This window comes from Peromyscus eremicus, chromosome 3 (genome assembly GCF_949786415.1).
Source record: "Peromyscus eremicus chromosome 3, PerEre_H2_v1, whole genome shotgun sequence".
Lineage (NCBI taxonomy): Eukaryota > Metazoa > Chordata > Mammalia > Rodentia > Cricetidae > Peromyscus > Peromyscus eremicus.
The window spans coordinates 12,352,475-12,373,061 of record NC_081418.1 but is presented as its reverse complement, the minus strand read 5'-3'; the positions used below and the strand labels follow the sequence as shown (position 1 = coordinate 12,373,061).

At 44.2% G+C, this 20,587-nt stretch overlaps 1 protein-coding gene across 4 annotated transcripts in view; it reads left to right on the top strand.

Moving 5' to 3' along the window:
- Nucleotides 1-20,587, top strand: part of LOC131906617 (multidrug resistance protein 2) — a 246,496-nt gene that overhangs the window by 30,625 nt on the left and 195,284 nt on the right. For 2 of the 4 annotated variants that reach the window (XM_059257279.1, XM_059257278.1), the window contains exons 15-20: nt 1,049-1,126; nt 3,248-3,331; nt 5,901-6,104; nt 14,312-14,412; nt 15,608-15,748; nt 18,441-18,597. In XM_059257279.1, coding sequence (XP_059113262.1) covers nt 1,049-1,126; nt 3,248-3,331; nt 5,901-6,104; nt 14,312-14,412; nt 15,608-15,748; nt 18,441-18,597 — 765 coding nt within the window. Of the gene's footprint in view, nt 1-1,048; nt 1,127-3,247; nt 3,332-5,900; nt 6,105-7,897; nt 8,262-14,311; nt 14,413-15,607; nt 15,749-16,230; nt 16,355-18,440; nt 18,598-20,587 lie in introns of those variants that run through there. The other 2 variants (XM_059257280.1, XM_059257282.1) reach the window with 2 other exon arrangements.

Here is a 20,587-nt window from a genome sequence, read left to right as displayed (position 1 = left end):
GTGCTGGGAACAGAACCTGGGTCCTCTGGAAGATCAGCCAGTGCCCTTAACTGCTGGGCCATCTCTCCAGCCCCTAGTTAATGCATTCTAGACATGTATTAATATTTTCTTAGCCAAGACGCAGTTCCTGAGCACCGTTGGAGGGAAAAAATGAATAAAAGAGTTTTTTGACTAAATATATGGCTGCCTTTTCCATTTCCTGACACCACAGAGGTCACAGGGATGGAATCAGGACTCCCCTTTCTGTTGCACCACACAGCCTTTCCCACACGGCTTTTCTGTGTCTCAGCCGTGGTTACCAGTTTCAGGTGGAACGGGGAATACTGCTGCTTCCTTTGTCCCCGTGGTCATCCTATGGAGGACGTGGTTGACCTTCTTTCACAGATGTGGCCTGGCATGATGGCCCACTCACGTCGTACTGTTCTTTCCTGGTTACTCGTCCCTCCCTCAGACATGGAAGTGGGTAGCCTTGAAGGATGGGGAGGTAGAGTGCGAAAGGCTTTCTCTTGGTGAGCCACCTCTCTCGATCGGCTTTGGTCCCAGACTTTGGCTTTTTCAGTTTGTAAGCTAAGACTGTTCTCTGCCTCCGTCATGTACAGGCGACTGTAATTTCTTTTTCCCAGATTTCCCCTTAGCTTCTTATGCAGTCATGGGCAGTGCACATCTCTTTTGTCTCGCAAATGTTCCAGTTGGATGATAAATTTTGTTTACAGCTTGTGTAGAGTGCCCCAGCTTTCTAAGTGCTTGCTGTTGTTCATCGAGGATGGGGTGGGTGGGGTGTGTACACGCATTTGTGGTACCCCTCCGGACACCTTGTCGCTGACAGGGAGCCGTGGGTTACTGTCAAAACTGGCCTCTGCTAGCCCTCCCACCACTCCAGCTACATCGCTGGCTCCTGGGTAGAGTCACAGCAATACAGCACACCCAGGAATGGGGCCTTGTGACGCCACACGTTCACCCTGCCTCTGCAATAGCATTGATCCTGCTGTGTACCTGGTGTCTGAGTCTCCGGTCAGCCTTCTGTGTGATGCATTCTCATTCTTCACAGGGCTTCATGTTTGGTAAAGCCGGAGAGATCCTCACCAAGCGACTCCGATACATGGTTTTCAAATCCATGCTGAGACAGGTATGGTTGGTGAGCTTGCACCTGGGGGAGGGGAGGTAGGACTTCTCTCTTGTGCTCTGTGGACACAGGTTGTAAAATCTCCGTCAAGTTCCTTAGGTAGAGATCCTGCACGGGTCTCCTCAGCCTCCTCTTGAGTTGTTGGTGATCCATCTGTAGATGTAGGCTGCACAGGTCTCCCTCAACCTCCTGTTGGGATGTTGGGGGGCCATCTGTAGATGTAGGCTGCACGGGTCTCCTCAGCCTCCTCTTGAGTTGTTGATGGGCCATCTGTAGATGTAGGCTGCACAGGTCTCCCTCAGCCTCCTGTTGGGATGTTGGTGGGCCATCTGTAGATGTAGGCTGCACGGGTCTCCTCAGCCTCCTCTTGAGATGTTGGTGGGCCATCTGTAGATGTAGGCTGCACAGGTCTCCCTCAGCCTCCTGTTGGGATGTTGGTGGGCCATCTGTAGATGTAGGCTGCACGGGTATCCTCAGCCTCCTCTTGAGATGTTGGTGGGCCATCTGTAGATGTAGGCTGCACGGGTCTCCTCAGCCTCCTCTTGAGATGTTGGTGGGCCATCTGTAGTTAGATGTAGGCTGTGGACCTGCAGTCTGTTTGCTGAATGTGGGCACAAGGAACCAGACTGACTTGAGACAAATAGAGTCTTCAGAGTAGATTCTCCTCCAACCTTTTGGTCCAGCACTGAAAGACCACAGAAGCCAAAGTAATCTTCAGTAGCCCTCATTCCTCACTCTTCCTTACTTCTCCTGTGAAGCTGGGATACCAGGTCATGACTCTTGCCCTCAGGAGATACCCTCCATGCCTCTCATTCCACAAACCCAAGGTCATCGCCGTAACTCACCATCCCTCACTGCCTAGTTTCTTTGCTCTCCATGCAGTGTAAGCTCCCTGACTTAACAGGACAGAGTGCATCTCACAGTGTGCACCTTCAAGACCCTCCAAACAGACAGTGAGGATGTTTTCCTTAAAGAAGAAGTGGGATTTGGGAAAGGGATTCCAGGATAGCCCAGTTGAAAGAGGGAAGATTTTTGTTTTTTTATCAATTGTGAGAAATTCGCATATGACTTTAAACCTTTCATGAGCACTGAATGTTCAAGCATCCTAGCCCAGGCAAGCTGGAGGCACTTGAACCCAGCTCAGAAGCATCAGTGTTCCACAGTACAGTAACTTCTCCCGGGCTGTTGTTTCGTTGGTGTTTTAAGATTTATTTTATTTTTTTTAATTCTGTGTATATTGGGAGTGGGGTAATGTGCACATGAGGGTTGGGCCTGCAGAGGTTCAGACTGAAACCTAATAACTCCCCTTCTGTTTAATATGTTCACCTCTGCTCTACCTGTTCATCAGCCTCCTAGCTGGTGTCGTACCTCCAACCTCATCCCAATCTGGAGGCAGTGCGTATCTATCAGGGAAAAGTCCATAGTCACCACAGTTGCCAAAGGCCATGCACATGTACATCTCCCATCTGCCTCACAGAGGTCATCTGCAATGGTACCCCCGTCCAGCACATGGTGTCTTCAAGACACTGTAGGTAACTTCAACAATGGTTGTGGAAGGTCCAGGGGGACCCCAGAAGGACAAAAGGATCTGGAGGAAGAGGCAGATTTAGAGATAAACACAGTGGGTTTGTTGTTTGTTTGTTTGTTTACACTACCACAGTCTGCTAGCTTTAGTTAAGATTGAGTATGCCTTGGCCCTGGTCTTTGCAAGCAGTACATCATCTCTCTCTTAGAGGCTCTCATCTCTTCCTTCATTTCATGTCTGCTCACACATCCCCTTAGAAAGTCCTTCTCTGTCCCTTCTCTACCTTGTCCCTTCCTTCTTTGTCCTTCTTTGATAGGTGTTTGTCCAGAGTGTTTATAACTGTCAAGACAGCGTGAATTTGTTTACCTGTGCCTTCTCTCTCTTGAGTTGAGGCTGTATGATGATAGTGACATGTTACTCTTCACAATTTAATACTTAGAGTTCTGCTGGAGACAAATAGGCATTTTTATGTAAATTGACAAAGAGTCCAGCTACATGTTTGTATAGGAACTCTCTTCTGTCTACTGAACATTAAATTTTGAATATTAAATGCCGGGGATATGTGATAGCTGATTAAAAAAATATCTTTTATGTTACAGGATATAAGCTGGTTTGATGATCATAAAAATAGCACCGGCGCGTTGACCACCAGGCTCGCCAGTGACGCTGCTAATGTTAAAGGGGTACATGCTTCCTTCCTGTGGGTGGGTGGGTGGGTGGTGTCTTTCCATTTTGATCCCCAGCATGAGACTGATTTTCCCTGATAGGTATTAGTGACTGTCTTTAAGAAAACATATTTGTTTAACGCACTGGGATATCACATGCATTGTATTTTTGGTATAAGATTAACTATACATTGCATAGGATATAACTTAGAGGCATTGTTTTGTTATTGCTGTTTTTCATACAATTAATAGGGCCCACCAAGGATAGTTATTAGGAAAGGACCCTCTGTGTGTGATATCCTGCCCAGGAGGCTTATTTGAGGTGTGAGGGTTGTTAATAGAAGGGGAAGTGTTAATAATATGTTTCGAAGGGTCAGTCTGTTTTACTGCTCAGTTAATCAAGGGACAGTTATAATTGCTACTCAAGAAAAGACACATATGCATCTTGTCAGCATGTTTCTAGACATTACAGTTCAGAGCAGAGGGTAGAAAATCTTCCTTAAAATGATCGTAGGAAACAAAACACATATTAAAAATTATTGCCTGTCTGGAGGGAATAGCTTTGAATTCTCACATCATCAAGTTTTGATTCCTGGCTGAAGATGGTTTCTTCTGTACCCACCACTTCACAGCAACAGTCTACAAGAAGCTGGTGTGAAAACTCAAACATGTTCCCCATTGTGTCCCCCTCAACCCTGAGCCTTCCTGCCAGTCTTTATCTTTCCAGCTTCCTGTAAGACAGAACTACACAATGACTTCACAGGCAGTAATAGATGGCGCTTCTGTTAAAATAGATTGGAATAGGAAACCACGTAGGCGAGTTGGAAAATTCTTCAAAGTCTTGTAAAGCTCAAGAATTAGTTTTATATTTATCTTTTTTAAATGGATAAATCAAACAGTAAAGACTTAAGATGAGTTGTGCAGGACAAAATGTACAAACAAGACGTAGTTATGTATTTCATGGAACAGACAAGACTCTTGCCCTCATACAGTCTTCTTGGTGGGTCAGACTATCAAAAAGTGCGGAAGGATGGCTGGAGGCAGGGTACAGAGTTAGGGACTGCCTAGCTGTTGGAAGGGAGGGAGGGTCGGAGGAAGGAAGGAAGGAAGGAAGGAAGGAAGGAAGGAAGGAAGGAAGGAAGGAAGGCCTCAATGATGTCATGCAGGCAGGAGTCTGATGGAAGGGAAAGTGTGATTTTTGTAGGAATATTCTTCTTAGTTCTTCTAGGAGGAATATCCTAATAAGATTGGCTAGTGCTAAGGCTCTGATTCTCACACCTTCCTCAGATAGCAAGATTTTGTCATCTTGTGATTTATCTTGATTCTTTGGCCCTAAGACCTACCAAAGCAGGATCTGCCTATGTCTTAAAGGTTACGGCCAGGGAAATGCCTCGACTGTGCCCATGGGAGATGCTCTGAGTGTTTCTGTCCATGAGCAGCTGCTGTGGGGAATGAGTTCTGGGTAGGATTATAGGAGCTAAGACCAGGAGCACCTGAGTGCATCCCCATCCTGCAGAGTCTCCAGGTCGCTTCTCTTGATCTTCACATGAGAAATGTGTGGGAAGAGCCCTTTAAAGGTCACTCTGCTCTTTGACTTGTGCACAACATAGCAAAGGGTCTCCTCAGTAGAAGTTTAGTTGACTGCACCACACACACACATACACACAAACACACACACACACACACACACACACACACACACTCGCACATGCGCACACGCATGTACGCACACATTTTTCATAATTTTTTGCTCTGTATTTTTTTCCCAAGACCAAGTAAATGACACCTAATAAGTGTTTCAAATGAGCCCAGGTATGATTTAATGCCCTTAATGAAAAAGGCTAGTCTTAATTGATAAGCAGTTGGGTGCCAAATGTTGAAACTTCCACCATTGCCAGGCCAGTCTCCTTTACATAGCTTGCTTTAGTGATCACACTTTGATACATGACGATGTCTTGGTATTGAAGAATCAGCCGGGGCTGGGGAGAGGGTTCAGTAGGTAAGACTTTCTCTGCAAGCACAAAGACCTGAGTTTGAATCCAAAACACTCAATGTAAAAAAAGCCAGGCCATGGCTGCATGTACCTGTAACCTCAGCATTGGGGGACAGAGACAGGTGGACCCCAGGAGCTCGGGAGCAAGCTATGGTTAAAGCCTGTTTCAAGGCAGTAAGGCAGAGAACGACAGAGGAAGCCACCCTGCATCCTGCTCTAGCCTCCATATGGGTGAGTACGCCAACACACTCATGCACATGTACTCCACAAACACACATGCACCCACATATCTCAATACAAACACACCAAAAAAAGAAAAAGGAATCAGAATAGAGAGAACATCTGAGTTCTGGATTATTGATCTCTTTTATATTTATGTAGAAGTCAGGGAAATCCTTTGATCTCTTTTATATTTATGTAGAAGTCAGGGAAATCCTCATTTTAGAAACACAATAAACTTAAAATTAAAGCAGAGCTTTAGTAACTGAGAAGACAATTAGTGTATTTGCATGGAAGCAAATTGTCCTAATTCTTAAGAGTACATGTCTTTTACAGTTAATGTAAAAATGTGTCTCTAATTGTTGTGTTTTTCAGGCTATGGGTTCCAGGCTTGCTGGAATTACCCAGAATGTAGCAAATCTCGGGACAGGAATCATCATATCCTTAATCTATGGCTGGCAGCTAACACTTTTACTCATAGTGATTATACCGCTCATCATATTGGGTGGCATTATTGAAATGAAAATGTTGTCTGGTCATGCTCTGAAGGACAAGAAAGAACTAGAGGTTTCTGGGAAGGTGAGTCAAGCTAAGCACAATGCTTACCTATCCGAAAAACGCTTCTTGGTGGTGATGTCCGAGATTCCCTGCTGCCGATGTGCTCTGAGGATGTGGTTCTAACAATTCTTCCAGAAAACTTTGGTTTCCTGCAGATTCGTAGAGGAAAAGAGGGCAACACCTCTCTGAGCTCGAAGACTGGCAGCTGCTTGTCAAGGCTTTCCTGATTTCAGGCTGCTGCCTCCACTTTCTGCTGTGTTCCCATCCAGCCCTCTCCTCCCTTCCGTTCCCTTCTTCTGTCCCCACCTTCTCTGCGTTCGGGGATGTAGGTGCGTTCTGATACACATGATTGGGGAGGTGCAGTATGGAAAGTCCTGAGAGTGTTCATCCTCTTTTCATGCCTCCGCTTTCCTCCCACGTCTGTTCTTCCCTTGACCCCGTTTGTCCTGCACTTTTACCTGTTTCTTTTTTCACAGCTTGACAAATGCTTTGGTGGACTTACTGGGTTTCCTGGTAAATGTTCTATTTCTTGCAGCAACTGTAGTAGGTGTGTTGTGTTAAAACATCTCATTTTTTAAGGTGAGGATGATGGACACACAATCTATGCTCTTTGTCTGTTAGAGCCAGTTGCTCCTGGAGCCAGGATTCAGACTCAGGCAGCGGTACTCCAGTGAGCTGGGGATCCACATTCTGTTATGGTGGGGCATAGTCAGATATCACATGTTGTCTGTGGAGATGAGAGTTCGGAACAGGGCTGATCCCCCCCTCCTTCCCCCCCTCCCCCCACCACCACCACCACCAAATGAGCTCAGCATTCACTAGGACAATATCTACTGATGGACATTCCAAATTCCCAAGACTTAGGGCCTGGTCCAGGGCAGGTGGGAGTGGATTTGGATTCCCCATGGGTATGTGTTTGGTACTCTGTCTCCTAGCCATGCACCTCACTGACACAAATGATGAGGAAGGCCCCAGAGGTTGGTCATCCCCAGTTTCTTCATCCTGCTTCCCTGGAGTTCCCTTGAGAGAAATACTTATGGCCTCCAGCCATTGTTTCTGGGGTCAGACTTCACAGTGTGAACGCCCACAGGGTAAATTCTGGCCCAAGCAACTTCAGTCCCAGTTGGAGACTACTTCCTGAGTTAACAGCTTCGGTTAACCATGTGTTTATTGAGCTTCTTGATTTTTGTGGTGAAGACTTTTCATTTGAAGGAAAGCATTATGATTTTATAGTACTGATGTGCTTACAATGCCGTAGAGTGATGGTAGGAAGATGACCAAGTCTAAGAACCAGGAGACTGTTCCAGGCTCTCGAAGTTACTCCGGCGTGAGTGAGGCAAGGGGTGTAGATGGAGATGGGTGTGTCTATGGCAGACTTTCAGAGTCATGGTCAGGCTCTACTTCAATGGTAGCTCCTCAGAGGGAATACAGTACATAGAGACCGTGGCGGTGGCTATTCCAACCATCCTACTTAATACTAAAAATCAACCTCATTGTTATAATCCTCAGGTTACCATTTACTATTAAATAACTGGCATATAGCCGCCATCATCTTGTGAGCTGTATGTGTATTCTCTTCCTTATTGCTGTCAGTAGCTCTGCAGAATTGTCCCTGTTGGAGAGGTGATGAAGCCCAAAGTTTAGAGAGATCCTGGGTCTTGTCCAAAGTCACAAGGTAATGGATGTCTCACTGATCTACTCCCTCTAGTCATATCCTCCTGCAGTCTATATTCTTCACACAAAATCCATTCTCATATCTAATAGATACATATCAGATCGTGCTAACCTGCACTTCAAATCTGCCATGGCTTCTAAGGAGTTGCGTATAGTCCAAGCTTTTATCCCGGCTGCAAACCCGACGTGGCCTAGTCCTGGATGACTGTTCTTTTCTTGCACTGCATTCTTCATGGTCCACACTGCTGCAGCCACCACGGGCCTTGTGCAGCTCCCATCACACTCCTCTCTGATTCCCTTGGACCACAGATGGCTTGTTTACATCATTCGGGTTTCTGAATTATATTTCCAGAGGCCATTCACACTCACTGAGTGCATGCCTCCTATCAGCCTCTGATGTTTCTGTCCTATTTCTTTATTAATGAACAGCGTGTCTTCCTTGCTAAAACTTAAGTGCCATGAAGGACAAGCCTATGTCTGATGATTTGCCTCTAAAGGAATGAGGTAAGCTTGACATTTTTAAGCAGTTCTGTGTAATTTCACAGAATACACATAACAAGTGTGTGATGTCAAGGGCTGCTCATATCCGACAAGGTAATGTCTTGGCCTTCTTATATCCTGACAGTATGGTGTCCCAAACACAGATGTGTTTGACATCAGAGACACAGTCATGGTGTCTATGAAGTAAGGGCCTGCTTACCATCTTCAGTCCGTGATGTCAGAATGCGCTCATAGCCTTGACGTCTAAGGCATGTGTTTGGCAGTGTTCAGTCATGTGCTTATGGACACACTGAGCACTTACTAAAAACAGCTGCAGTTTTTTTCCAGTCGTGAAAGCCGTAATCAAACATGAGTTTTTGAAGGCAGGAGGGGGAGGGTAAAGAAGTTTATTCATTTATGTTTTTCAAAATCATGCATTTTTCTTTCTCCAAAGCTATTTAGTAAACGATTCTTTCAGAAAGAAACAATACCATTTTTTACTCTTCCAACTAAAATTTCTTCATTTGGGGAATTACTTAGTCTTTAAAACGTGTGGAGATTAAAGCTATAAGGGTACAAGCTCCTGGTTAAGGTTTTTTTCCTAATTGCTTCATTGCACCTCTAAATGAAGAGATAATTCTGTGGGATAGTATGTCATTTTACTGACCACAAAGATCTGTGCCTCAAACTCTCATTTTTATCAGCAACACACACTGAGAATACATGATGTTTACAAACTCACGAGAGCCCCAGCAGCCTGGCCTTAGGAAACAATGCACAGGAAGTCTTTCAGACATCATTGAAGTTGACCATGGAACTTGTTTTCCATCACTCACTGCTGTGGTTTGTTCAGTTGTCTTACTAACCCAGAAAAGCTCTCCTATTTATTTGAACCCCTATAATTAAAAATATTTTAATGTATCTGAACAAAGATTGTCTGGATAAATTTTTTTTCTCTAACATTTGCTTTTCCTTACTTTCAGGATTTTCTAAAATGTGTATATGTTTGGTGTGTGAGTATGCAGTTGTACGTGAGTATGGGTGCTTTTGTGTATGTGTGGGGAGGTCAGAGGTCAGCCTCAGGGGTCATTTCTCGGGAGCCATCCACCTTGTCTTTGAGTCAGAGTCCCTCACTGGGACCTAGAAACCACTGGTTAGACTAGGCTGGCTCAGCAAGTCCCAAGAATCCTCTTGTCTCCCTTTCTCCAGTGCTGATATTACAAGGAGAGTGAGAGAGGAAGTGTGTGTGTGTGTGTGTGTGTGTGTGTGTGTGTGTGTGTGTGTATGTGTACACTGAACATCCAGAAAATGATCTGTACTAGCCATACCTTTAGATTTAAATCAATTTATAAAGTGTGTAGCTAACAAACTAAAGGAATAATAGCAAATAACAGATAGACAGAAGCAACAGATAGTTAGCAATGCATCATCAAATAAAATACTCGGAACATACAGCAGAAATGACTAAAGTAGACTGGTTGAGAGAGCAGACAAAGGTAACAGCAAGTCAGGACCTCAGAGCATTGAGCAGAAATCTCCTGGGGAGGAGGCAGCCATGCTGAGTTACCGACTGAGTGTCCTCTCTGTGAGTGAGCTTCTTCCAGAGGACTGGGTTTGCCCCCCAGTACTCCCAGCAGCTCACAATCATCTGTAACTCCAGTTCCAGGGCATCTGATGCTCTCTTTTGGTTTCCATGGGCATGGCATGCAAGTGGTACACAAACATACAGACAGACAAAACACACTGATACTGATACACATGAAATGATTTTTTCAATTTCCTTTTCAAATTTAGATACTTTGTACAGGATTCAGTGAAAAATAAGGGGGGTTTCACATTTTGGGGTATTCTTCTATAAATTACAACATGATGAGATGTATCATTAAAATCAGTTCTGACCTGTGAAAGAGCCTGAGAGAAGAATATCTGAACCAATAAGAGAAACTTCTCTTGGTGACCTGTAGTTTTAGAGTTGAAGAGATGGTAGAGACCTTCCACCCATCCCCTTCATTTTACACATAAGAAGCATGAGACAGGTAGTTTGTCTCATGGCTGACAGAGATTGAAATCTCAGGGGGGTATTTCTGTTCTTTGCATTCTCCACATCCCTTTACCCACATTCTAAAACGTGGCAAAGAATGTATGTACTAAACAAATATTCTCATTAGTGGTAATATGTTATCAGATTGTAATTGGATGGCAAAAATTTGGGGAGAGTATATAGGCCGTGTTCCTAAAAAATAGTGTGTTTTCAAATACCACTAAAAGATATGTTAATGAAAGAAAAATAGCAAGGAATCGAACAGTAATGCAGTAAGCCATCAGACTTTAAAGGTGAATAAGAGGAAACTAAGATACAAACAAGAAGAAAATTATAGAACCTAGTATGTTTTTCAGTGGCAACTCTAAATGTAAATGGTCTTCATTCTACAATTAAAAGACACAGACTGGATGAATGGATTTAGAAGCAGGATGCAACAGTATGTAAGAAAGCTCACCTATAAAATACAGCATCTGCAAGTGAAAGGATAGAAAGCAACGTCCAAAGAAATGGAATCCGAAACCAAGAAGGTTTAGCCACACTTAGCCGACAAAATAGAGTTTAAGGAAACAGCGGGATACATAAAGGGGATTGCTATTTATTAAGGGGATGATTCATCAGAAGATAAGTTTCTGTGCACCAAGTGCCAGAGCACCTGACCTCACTGTTAGACCCGAAGGCAGTCTGTGCTCCAAGGCAGGAGTAGTGTGTGAACTGACCATCCCACTCTCCAGTACATTACCTAGACTGAAAAGAATTAACAAGGTGGTTTTCTCTGAGCGCAGTAAGAGAAACTGAAAAGGCAGTGCTGGGAAGGAAGTTTATGGCAGTGAACGCCTACCCCATATAGAGATCTCACCCTGGTGATGCATCCAAGTCTTGTAGAAAGGTGAGAATGAACCAAACCAAAAACAGAAGGCTGGTCAGGACACAAGCAATTAAAATCGAGCACAAAAGAGCATCGCCAGGGACCAGTGAGGAAAGATGGCTCCGTGGGTGAGAGCACCCACTGCCTTTGCAAAGGACCAAGATGGGTTCCAAGCTACAGGGATCCAATATCTAGTGGCCTCAGTGGAGACCATCACACACATGACATTCATACACACATACATAAATATAAATCTTTAAAGAGCTAATTAAACAAAGAGCTAGGTTTGTTTGTTTGTATGTTTGTTTATTTGTTTTCAAGACAGAATTCTTTGTGTAGATTTGGAGCATGTCCTGGAACTTTTTCTGTAGACCAAGCTAGCCTTGAACTCACAGAGATCCATCTGCCTCCCAAATGCTGGGATTAAAGGCGTGCGCCATGACCGCCAGCTTAGTGGGTTTTTTTTTTTTAAAGATCAAATTGCTGAGCACTCAATTAGCCAAAAGAGAAGAGCTAAATAAATAGAACTTAAAAAAGGAAAGCATATGCTTAATACTACTGGAAACTCAGGATCATTAGGGGATTTTAATTTTTTAAGATTTTTTTACTACTTTAAATTATATATCTGTCTCGTGTGGGTATATGCACATGGAATGCCGGTGCCCACAGAGGCCAGAGGTGTCAGATGCCTCCAGAACTGGAGATACAGGTGGTTTGGGGCCACCTGATGTGGTTTGGGGAATTGAACCCAGGTCCTCTGAAAGAGAACAAGTGCACTTAACTGCTGAGCCATCTCTCCAGCCCCATTAGGGAACATGTCTAGGGGGAAAATGTTCATAATGTAGCAAATTTAGAGGAAATAGAATAATTCCTGAACAAATATGACCTACCAAAATTGAACCTAAGGAATTTAAGAACACAATAAAAGCATGAGATTGAATGATAGTAAGTTTCCCAACGAAGCAGTGCACACTACAGATCAGAAAGGGAAGAAACCTCTCCATCTTCATTCTAGGAAGCCAACATGACCCAGCTACTAAAGCCTGAGAAGGACAGAAAAGAAAAACAAAACAAACAAACAACAAAACCCCAGAAAACTATACAAGAGTATCTCTGGTCAAACAGATGCAAAAGCCTTCAAGGTGTGCAAAGTGAACACGAACACTGGTTAAGAAAAGCCCGTGCCGATAGGCTTGGTGAATGCTAGTGATTGGACATTCACAAGACGGGCAGGAACAATGCTAGCTGCCAGTGTGGGTGAAGAGTTAATGACACTCTAGGCTACACAGTGAGATGCTGTCTCCAGAAATCAAAACAGGAAATGTACACCATGATAGAGTTGGAGTTACTCCTAGGATGCAAGAATAGCTCAGTGTGCACAATTCAGAAGTGAGGTACATGAGTAAACACGGTCCTCTGAGGAGATCTAGAACAGCATTTGAGAAAATTCCACACCCCTTCTTGATGAAAGGCCTTCTTAGTGTAGAAGGGTCATATCTCAACATACTAAAGGTTGTTACACGACAAACATAGAGCTAATATATTGAATGGAAAAAAAACTGAAAGCATTTCTTACAGTCAGGAGTGACACAAGATATCTAATATCACTACTGTTCGATTTTAGCTCTAGAGATCACATGTGAGAAAAATTATAAAAATAAGAAAGAAGTGAAATCCTGCTTTCCAGATATTTTAAACACAAAAAGACTTTGCTGAGAAACTACCAGAACTGATGAGTTCACTAGAGAAGCATATACATGATATGTCTGTGTGTGTATATATCTACAGAGAAGATACAAGGTAACACACACATATCAGTAGCTGTTCTACACACCAACCCACACCTCACTAAGACAAATGAGAAATCCCGTTCCTCACAGCTACAACAACCAAGCCCCTAAGAGCAACCCTGATTCCTGCTCAGCACTGACAAGTGACGAGGGAGGTTGGAGACAGCAAAGGAACCGGGAAATGACGAGTCCACAGCACTCAACGCATCTGGCAAATTCATTTTCTACAGCCCCGGACCAGAAAGATGAACGGTTCAAATGTGGCATATGTGTATTGTTGGGCAGTCTGTCCTTTGCAGGGAAGCAGAATTGGAGCAGGTCATGTTACATGAGACAAAACAAGTGTATGTTTTGTTTCATGTGTAGAATATGTTAAAAAGATGAGCGAGAACTACATGGGACTTGGAAGAGGTGAGGAGAGGGTGGAAGAATAGATGGACTTGATGTGTGAATATATGGAACTTTCAGTGAATCGTGTTAATTTGTACAATTAATATTTGCTAATGATGAACAGCTTTTACTCTCTTTTACCTAGTGTTTTTACTTTCAAAAACTTTTCCTAAGAAAATCATTTAATACTGGCAAATGCTCACATTCGAAGATATCTATGTAAATAAGAACTGAAAGTGCTGCTGGGCTGAAAACATGCTGCATTGTTAAGGTTGTCTAGAGTACCACACTACATGTATTTAATAACCTTGGAGAATGCTCTTTATCAAAACAGTCTAGAATTCAGAATCTATTTCTGAAGATACACACACACACACACACACACACACACACACACACACATACACACACACGCTTGGGGAAAGAACAATGTTTGAGTGACTGTGTAAAATGCTGATGTTTAACTTTTTATTTTGTAATATATTCCAGATATGTTTTAAAACAACGGAACTTATAAAGAGATAAATATCACATTTTAAAAACATGTAAACCCAGGTATCATGGTGCATGGCAGTATTAACAGCACCCAGACTGAAGGGGGAAGTTCTTCAGTGTTAGGCCAGTCTTGCATATTTTGCAAGACCCTGTCTCAAATAAATGAATAAATAAACTAAAGAAATTGTAAGGTTAAAATAAGTCCATTGTAGAAGCAAGATCACTGTAAGGGACACACTGAATTCTCAAATAACCTTTTTAAAGCCAAGTAAAGAGGGTGGCTTTAGGTCACTTGTCAACTTCGTCGTCTATGGGGATCTCCCATACAAATCTGAAGTCCAGTTTGAGAAATTATTTAATATCCTTTTTCAGTGGAGACACTTGTAGATAATAGTAAATGCTAAATACATTATAACAAATTACTTTTATTAATGTGGTATATAGAATTCAAATTAACTGCCTGTTGGATCTTGTGTCTGTTGTGTTTCAGATTGCTACTGAAGCGATAGAAAACTTCCGCACTGTCGTCTCTTTGACTCGGGAGCAGAAGTTTGAAAATATGTATGCCCAGAGCTTGCAGGTACCATACAGGTAAGACACTCTCAAGAGTGGGCCAGGACTCCGAGGAGTTGTCTAGTAAGGACTTTGGTTTTCAGGATTGCTTTTGCCAGAAGGTGGAGTGCACATGAAGAAAGTACTAGAAGGATTATCAAGGGAGAAAAGAAGAGACCTGCGCTGAGGCAGGGGCATGTGTGAGATAGAAGCAGTGAAGGCTGGAGACAATGGGGAGGAGAGAGGAGGGGACAACTGTGAATGCCTCTAGTGTCCATTGGGACAGTGACCTGCTCTCTGCTGTATTTGGGGTGAAGGTTCTCTATGGAACATGAAATTGGAGGTGTTGTGGGACACTGCGGGGATCTCTCGAGGATACTTTCTGTTCCTTTCTTTCCTGGGGAGACCTTCTCTTCTCCCTTTACCCCAGCAGTATCAATGAGGGCTCTAAAAAAAGGTGACCAGGACATGAGCAAACCCAACCTTGGAGTCTCAGCTTTTCTGGGACAAGGAGAGAACTAGATCTTTCTGGAGGGTTCCCAGCCACCTTTGTCAGAATCATGGCAGGCCCTCTTTTTCTGGGAAAATTTTCATTTGAAATCCCAGTAAGTGGCAAAGACAAGAAGAAGTTGGTGGTTTAGCAGGAGGAGGAAAGTCAAAGGGCTGCCCATCCTGACCCTGTTCCTGCCCAGGCTCCCCCCAGGTCCTTCTTGTTCAGACATTCCTGGAATGCTAATGCTTTGTAAAGCCCCTGGCTGCAGACACTCAGGTGCTTTTTCTTCCCATAGCACATTGTCCCTCTGCTGCACTGATGATATGCACCTCATCTAGATCCCCAAGTACAAGAACATGCCTGCTGCCCTGTCACCCACAGCTTGAGGGTGTTGGTAGATGTGCTGAGTCCCAAAGTGGGGGAAAGGGCAGGACCCTTCATTTGTTAATGTAAAACAGGCTCCTCTGGTGGTGGTGGGGGGGGGTTGCGGGGGGGTGTTACAGGCCAAGTTATCAACCACTGAGTTGCAATACCCTACCTTAAAGATGAAGGCACCACTGAGTCTCAGAGATGAGGCAGTTCCCTGTATTCACACTGCTAAGTAAATGGGGCTCAAGCTGAATTCTTTAGAAAGGGAATCCACTGTGTCTGTCACTCTTATGTGCCCCACTGCGAACCACAGGAAGTTACTTAAATGACTGAGAAATGCAGTGGAGTGAATCTGGGTTCTCTTCTTTCCAGAAACGCTTTGAAGAAAGCGCAGGTCTTTGGGATCACATTCTCCTTCACCCAGGCCATGATGTATTTTTCCTATGCAGCCTGTTTCCGGTTTGGTGCCTACTTGGTGGTGCATCAATTAATGACTTTTGAAAATGTTATGCTGTAAGTATTGGATTCTTAAATAGATAACTCTTTGATAGATTGCTTGTTCCAAGCCTTTGAACCAATAAAATTTGCTGACACAGCAGTCTTAGATTTGTAAGACTCCTTCTTCTAATTAGTAAAGGCCAGAGGAACCTTGTGAAAAGTGGCCATTTAAAGAAGGTCCCACACCAGGCAGTGGTGATGCACGCCTTTAATCCTAGCACTTGTGAGGCAGAGGCAGGCGGAGGTCTGTAAGTTCCACAGAGAAACCCTGTCTTGAAAAACCTAGCCCCTCCCCCCAAAAAGTTTAAATAATATATGAGGGAAATTAACTGTGTGTCTTATTTAGTTATAGTTTTTAATATTACATTGTATTTCTTTAGCCTGTGTACAGAGTCCCAAGAAAAGGAAGTGGTGGATTCCCAGGGTTCTGGAATAGTCTCGTGCTTTATGCCAGTTCCAGGCTCACTGTTTATGACATAATGAAGTGCACATGGAGAAAGGCGGTGAGGGGTCACCACCAAAACAAAGGGCCTGTGGAAAGATGTTCTGGTTCATGAGGGGTAACGTGAGCTTAGCGATAGACTTAATCAAACATGGTACCTATTAAAACGGAAGACGCAGGTCAGTTTAGGGAAGTGTCTAGGCATAAACATCAACAACTAGACTTGATATCTCTGAGGTCCTTTCTGGCCTGGGCTGTGATAGCCATGTCACAGATGAGGATGTGGCCTGTTAGCAGCTGTGTGGCATGATATATAAGGGAATTTTTGTCATGTGTCGTAGGTTTTGTGAGACTATGATGCCATTCCAACAACTAGCCACTATGCCTCAGTGACATGGAATTAAAAACATTTATTTTGCACATAAGTCAGGTGTGCTGATCTGAGGTGGGCATAAAAGCTCTCATCTAACCTCCCTTTTGTGTTAAAGGAAGCTATAGATAGTTGGCTAGGGGAAAAGTCAGGGTCATCCTCTGTGTATGCTTTATCTTGCAGCAGCCCTGTAGTGGAGGGAGGGAGGGATGGAGAGAGGGAGGGGAAGAGGGAGGGAGGGAGGGAGGGAGGGAGGGAGGGAGGGAGGGAGGGAGAGAGGGAAGGAAGGTAGAAGGGGAGAGAGAATACACAAATGATAATGAACAAGCATACGAATCATACAAGACCTCCTGAGTCATAAACCTCCAACTGACAACATTGACTTCTGCTTTTCTTGTTGACTGAAGTTCGTCTCAGGGCAAACCCAGATTGAAAGGGTTGCAAACCACACTTCATTTTTTAAACGGAAGTATTTGCAAAGGTCAGAGAGTGAGATGAAAGAATTGACTGATTTATAACTAGCCGCACTGCCATGCATTTAAGGAAGGGTGTTTCATTTAAAACTTTTGTTATTTTATAATTATTAGAGGTAGTCCTTCCTAGTTAGGAATTTGTATTGCTTTCAGTGTGCTTTTCAATAACTATAAGCTAGTTTTTGAATGTGTGCTGTTTAAAAAGGAGGAAAATATCCATAAAGAACATCTTTTAAGTAATGCACTTTGTTCTCTGGATGCGTTAGCTACTATCGCTATTACTGTGATACAATATCTTGACTAAAGCAACTTACAGGAGACAGAGTTATCCAAGCTTACAGTTGAGGGCTCCATTCCATCATGACAGAAGGCAGAGTAGCAGGAGTGTGGACAAGGCCAGTGGGTCACACTGCAACAGCAGTCAGGAGACAGAGAATGAACCAGAAGTTAGGACAGGATGTAAACTTCAAGGCCGTCCCCAGTAACCACTTCTGCTGCAAGGCTCCAACATGAAAAGTAATACTTCCCAAACAGAGCCACCAGCTGGGGAACCAAGTGTTCATATCACAACACTGGGTACCTTTCCATTCTTCCCTAAACGTTAAAATAACGTCAATGGAAAAGTAATGGGTGACTTCCTTAATTGTTATTGTTCAGATAAGTACAATGCTATTGACATGAAGATACTGAGTCGTGGCCCTTAGTACTATAGCTAAACAGGCCAGCACCCTGCTCTGTTTAATAGTGTTCACAAAAAAGGTTGTTTTTGTTTTGTTTTTCAATTTTTAAACAAACTTGTGAACACATGAAATAGAGCAATCTCATGGTGGTCTTTCACATAGAATGTGAGCAGTGTGCCACAGCTGCTAGACATTGGTATGTGGCAAGGGACAAAGGTGGGGGCCTCAGGCATGGCCTCTGGGATCTGGGAGGCTGGAATGGCCTGTCTGAGAGGAGCAGGTGAGGACATCCCTTCATTCTTGTCTGACACCCACAGTCCTTGGTGAAGTGTTGTAATCCACTCCGGTAAAGGAGGAGTCCTTAGAGAATCCAAGTGGGCTTCTTTCTAAAGGGTTCCCACTGACCTAAGACAGAGAACCCAAAGTGGACTACAGGCTGCGGGGAACGTCATTCTCTCTTCCTTAGGGAAGTAGAGTTTGGAGAATCAGGCCAGCTCCTGGTTGTGGTCCTTTATCTTCTGGTGTGCCTGTGCCATTGTCAGTGGGGCTAAGTGGGTGGTGAGAGGTATCGTCTAGGCTGGCTCTGGAAGGGACCATGGTTGTTTCTTACAGTTCCTCTGTTTGTGTTTTCTCTACGAAGAGCAGTGGTCACTCAGCATCCTGCTTCTGGGTGTAGAATTGGCAGCTTGCTCCCCAGCAGTCGTGACTGTGTGTATGTGGGTTTTTTTCGTTTGTGTCGCAGGGTATTCTCAGCTATTGTCTTCGGTGCCATGGCAGCTGGGAATGCCAGTTCATTCGCTCCTGACTATGCCAAAGCCAAAGTGTCTGCATCGCATGTCATCATGATCATGGAAAAAGTCCCCGAGATTGACAGCTACAGCCCTGAAGGCCTGAAGCCTGTGAGTTTATTCTTTCAGTTACATGAGCTGCTAACACCATGGGTAAAAGTAGTTGAAGAAGAAATTTAATAAAACATGTGCTTTTTAATATATTGATTGTAATATAAAACTTTCCAGGTCATGGGTTTATTTTATAAAATACTAATATATAATTAAAATCCAGTACACAGAGAGATAAAATACTATCCTCTTACAGGCAGATTATGGTGGAAATTTATTGCATTTGTGTTATACATTGGGATGGCATTAATGCCTCGTGTCAGAGATACATTGATTTTCTTTTTTTTTAATTGTTTTTTGATTGTTTTTATTTAGGTGTATATGCGTGTGGATGTTCTCTTGCCACAGCGCACATGTGGAGGTCAGAGGACAACATTAGGAGTTGATTCTCTCCTTCCACCTTGTGGATCCTGGGGATTGAATTCAGATTGTCAGGCTCAGTAACAAGGTCCCTGTGCGCTGAGCCAGCTTGCTGGCCAAGGCATTGATTCTTTTAGAGTCTATTTATTAATTTCTATCTTTGTGAAATGAAGGTTAACCTCAGTAGAATTTCACTACAGATGTTACTAACCACTTGATTGGGTCTTTTTCTCTCCATGGATAGAATCCATGAGCATGTAGGTTAGAACTTTTTCATTGTTAGGAGTCCTAAGCCTTTGAGGACTGAACTAGCAGGCCCTGAGCTATGAGAAATGGGTGCCTATTGCTCCAGACTTTAGAAACCAGAGACTACGGATACTAGGTGCTCATGTGAAGGGTCCTTTGCTCTAGGCTTTAACCACCGACTGCCCCAGTAATTTGAAACTATTGTAAGTCTCACTGGCCAACAATGGTGAGTGGTAACAGCACACAGGACTTGCTAAGTATTACAGCTGCAGGGCAGTGCCCCGGCCAGCGGGGTGTCAACGGGGGCGACCCACCTGTGGGCGAGAGTGAGAGGGACGGGGGGGGGGGACACACACACACACACACACACACACACACACACACACACACACGAAAGGACGACAGCAAGACAGTGTGTTCTGATCAAGCTGCAAATTTTATTCTCCTCAGCAAGGCTTATATAGCATGGGAGGGGGAGGGAAGGAGGGAAGGGGTGCACGACGTGCCGTACCTGCAGGTGAAGGGGGACATGCAGGTGAAGGGGGACATGCAGGTGAAGGGCTACGTGCAAGTCCTGCAAGTCATGAGGCTGCTAGGTGGTAAGGTCACTGGTCAGGGCCCATTGTTCTGTTGCTATGCTACCTGACCTGCCTGACCTGTTCCTTATCTTTGGGGGCATCCAGTTTAGGGTAGGGGCTTGTTCTCTGGCTTAGCTAGTACTTTTCCATGGTCCTTGTTTGGTCTCTGACAGGGCAGGACTCCAGCATCAGGACCCTTAGCTCCTACAGCAGTTAGTATTGCAGGTCTTGAGCCGACGGTGTCAGGACTTTGGTCCTTAAAGCTTTGCAGTTCTTCCAAAAACCGCGTCCTAGAGTTTCTCATCTGTCACTCTTCACAGTCCCTATCGTCTCTACCTCCGCTTCCCATCCATGTCAATTTCTGGAACTCTTCAGCTCCCCTTCCCTGACACGGCAGCCATTGCTGACTGGTGCTGCTACCGTCTCCTCTTTGTGTTGTGAGTCCACTCTGCTAATGAGAAGAGCAAAGGTAGCAAGCCAAGACCTAGATAGCAAGACTACATGGACACTAATTACAGGCCCTCTGCTGGGCCACTGGTACCAGTACCCCTGGTACTACCCTGCTGTCCTGGGCGAATGTGCTTGCTGGAGGTCCTTGTGACTTCCACAACAAGCTCTTTGAAACGGATTGGCTGGAAATGGTGCTGTTCCCCCATTGAAACCGTGCGGTTGCAGCAAGCAGCTGTGATTGCAATACTTCTTCCTTCAGAAATTGATGTGTTCAGTGCAGCCAAAATGGCATCAAGGCAGTTCATGCAGCTGTTGAAGAGGCTGCTGAGCTGGTAGCCTTCTGCTTAAGGAAGCCA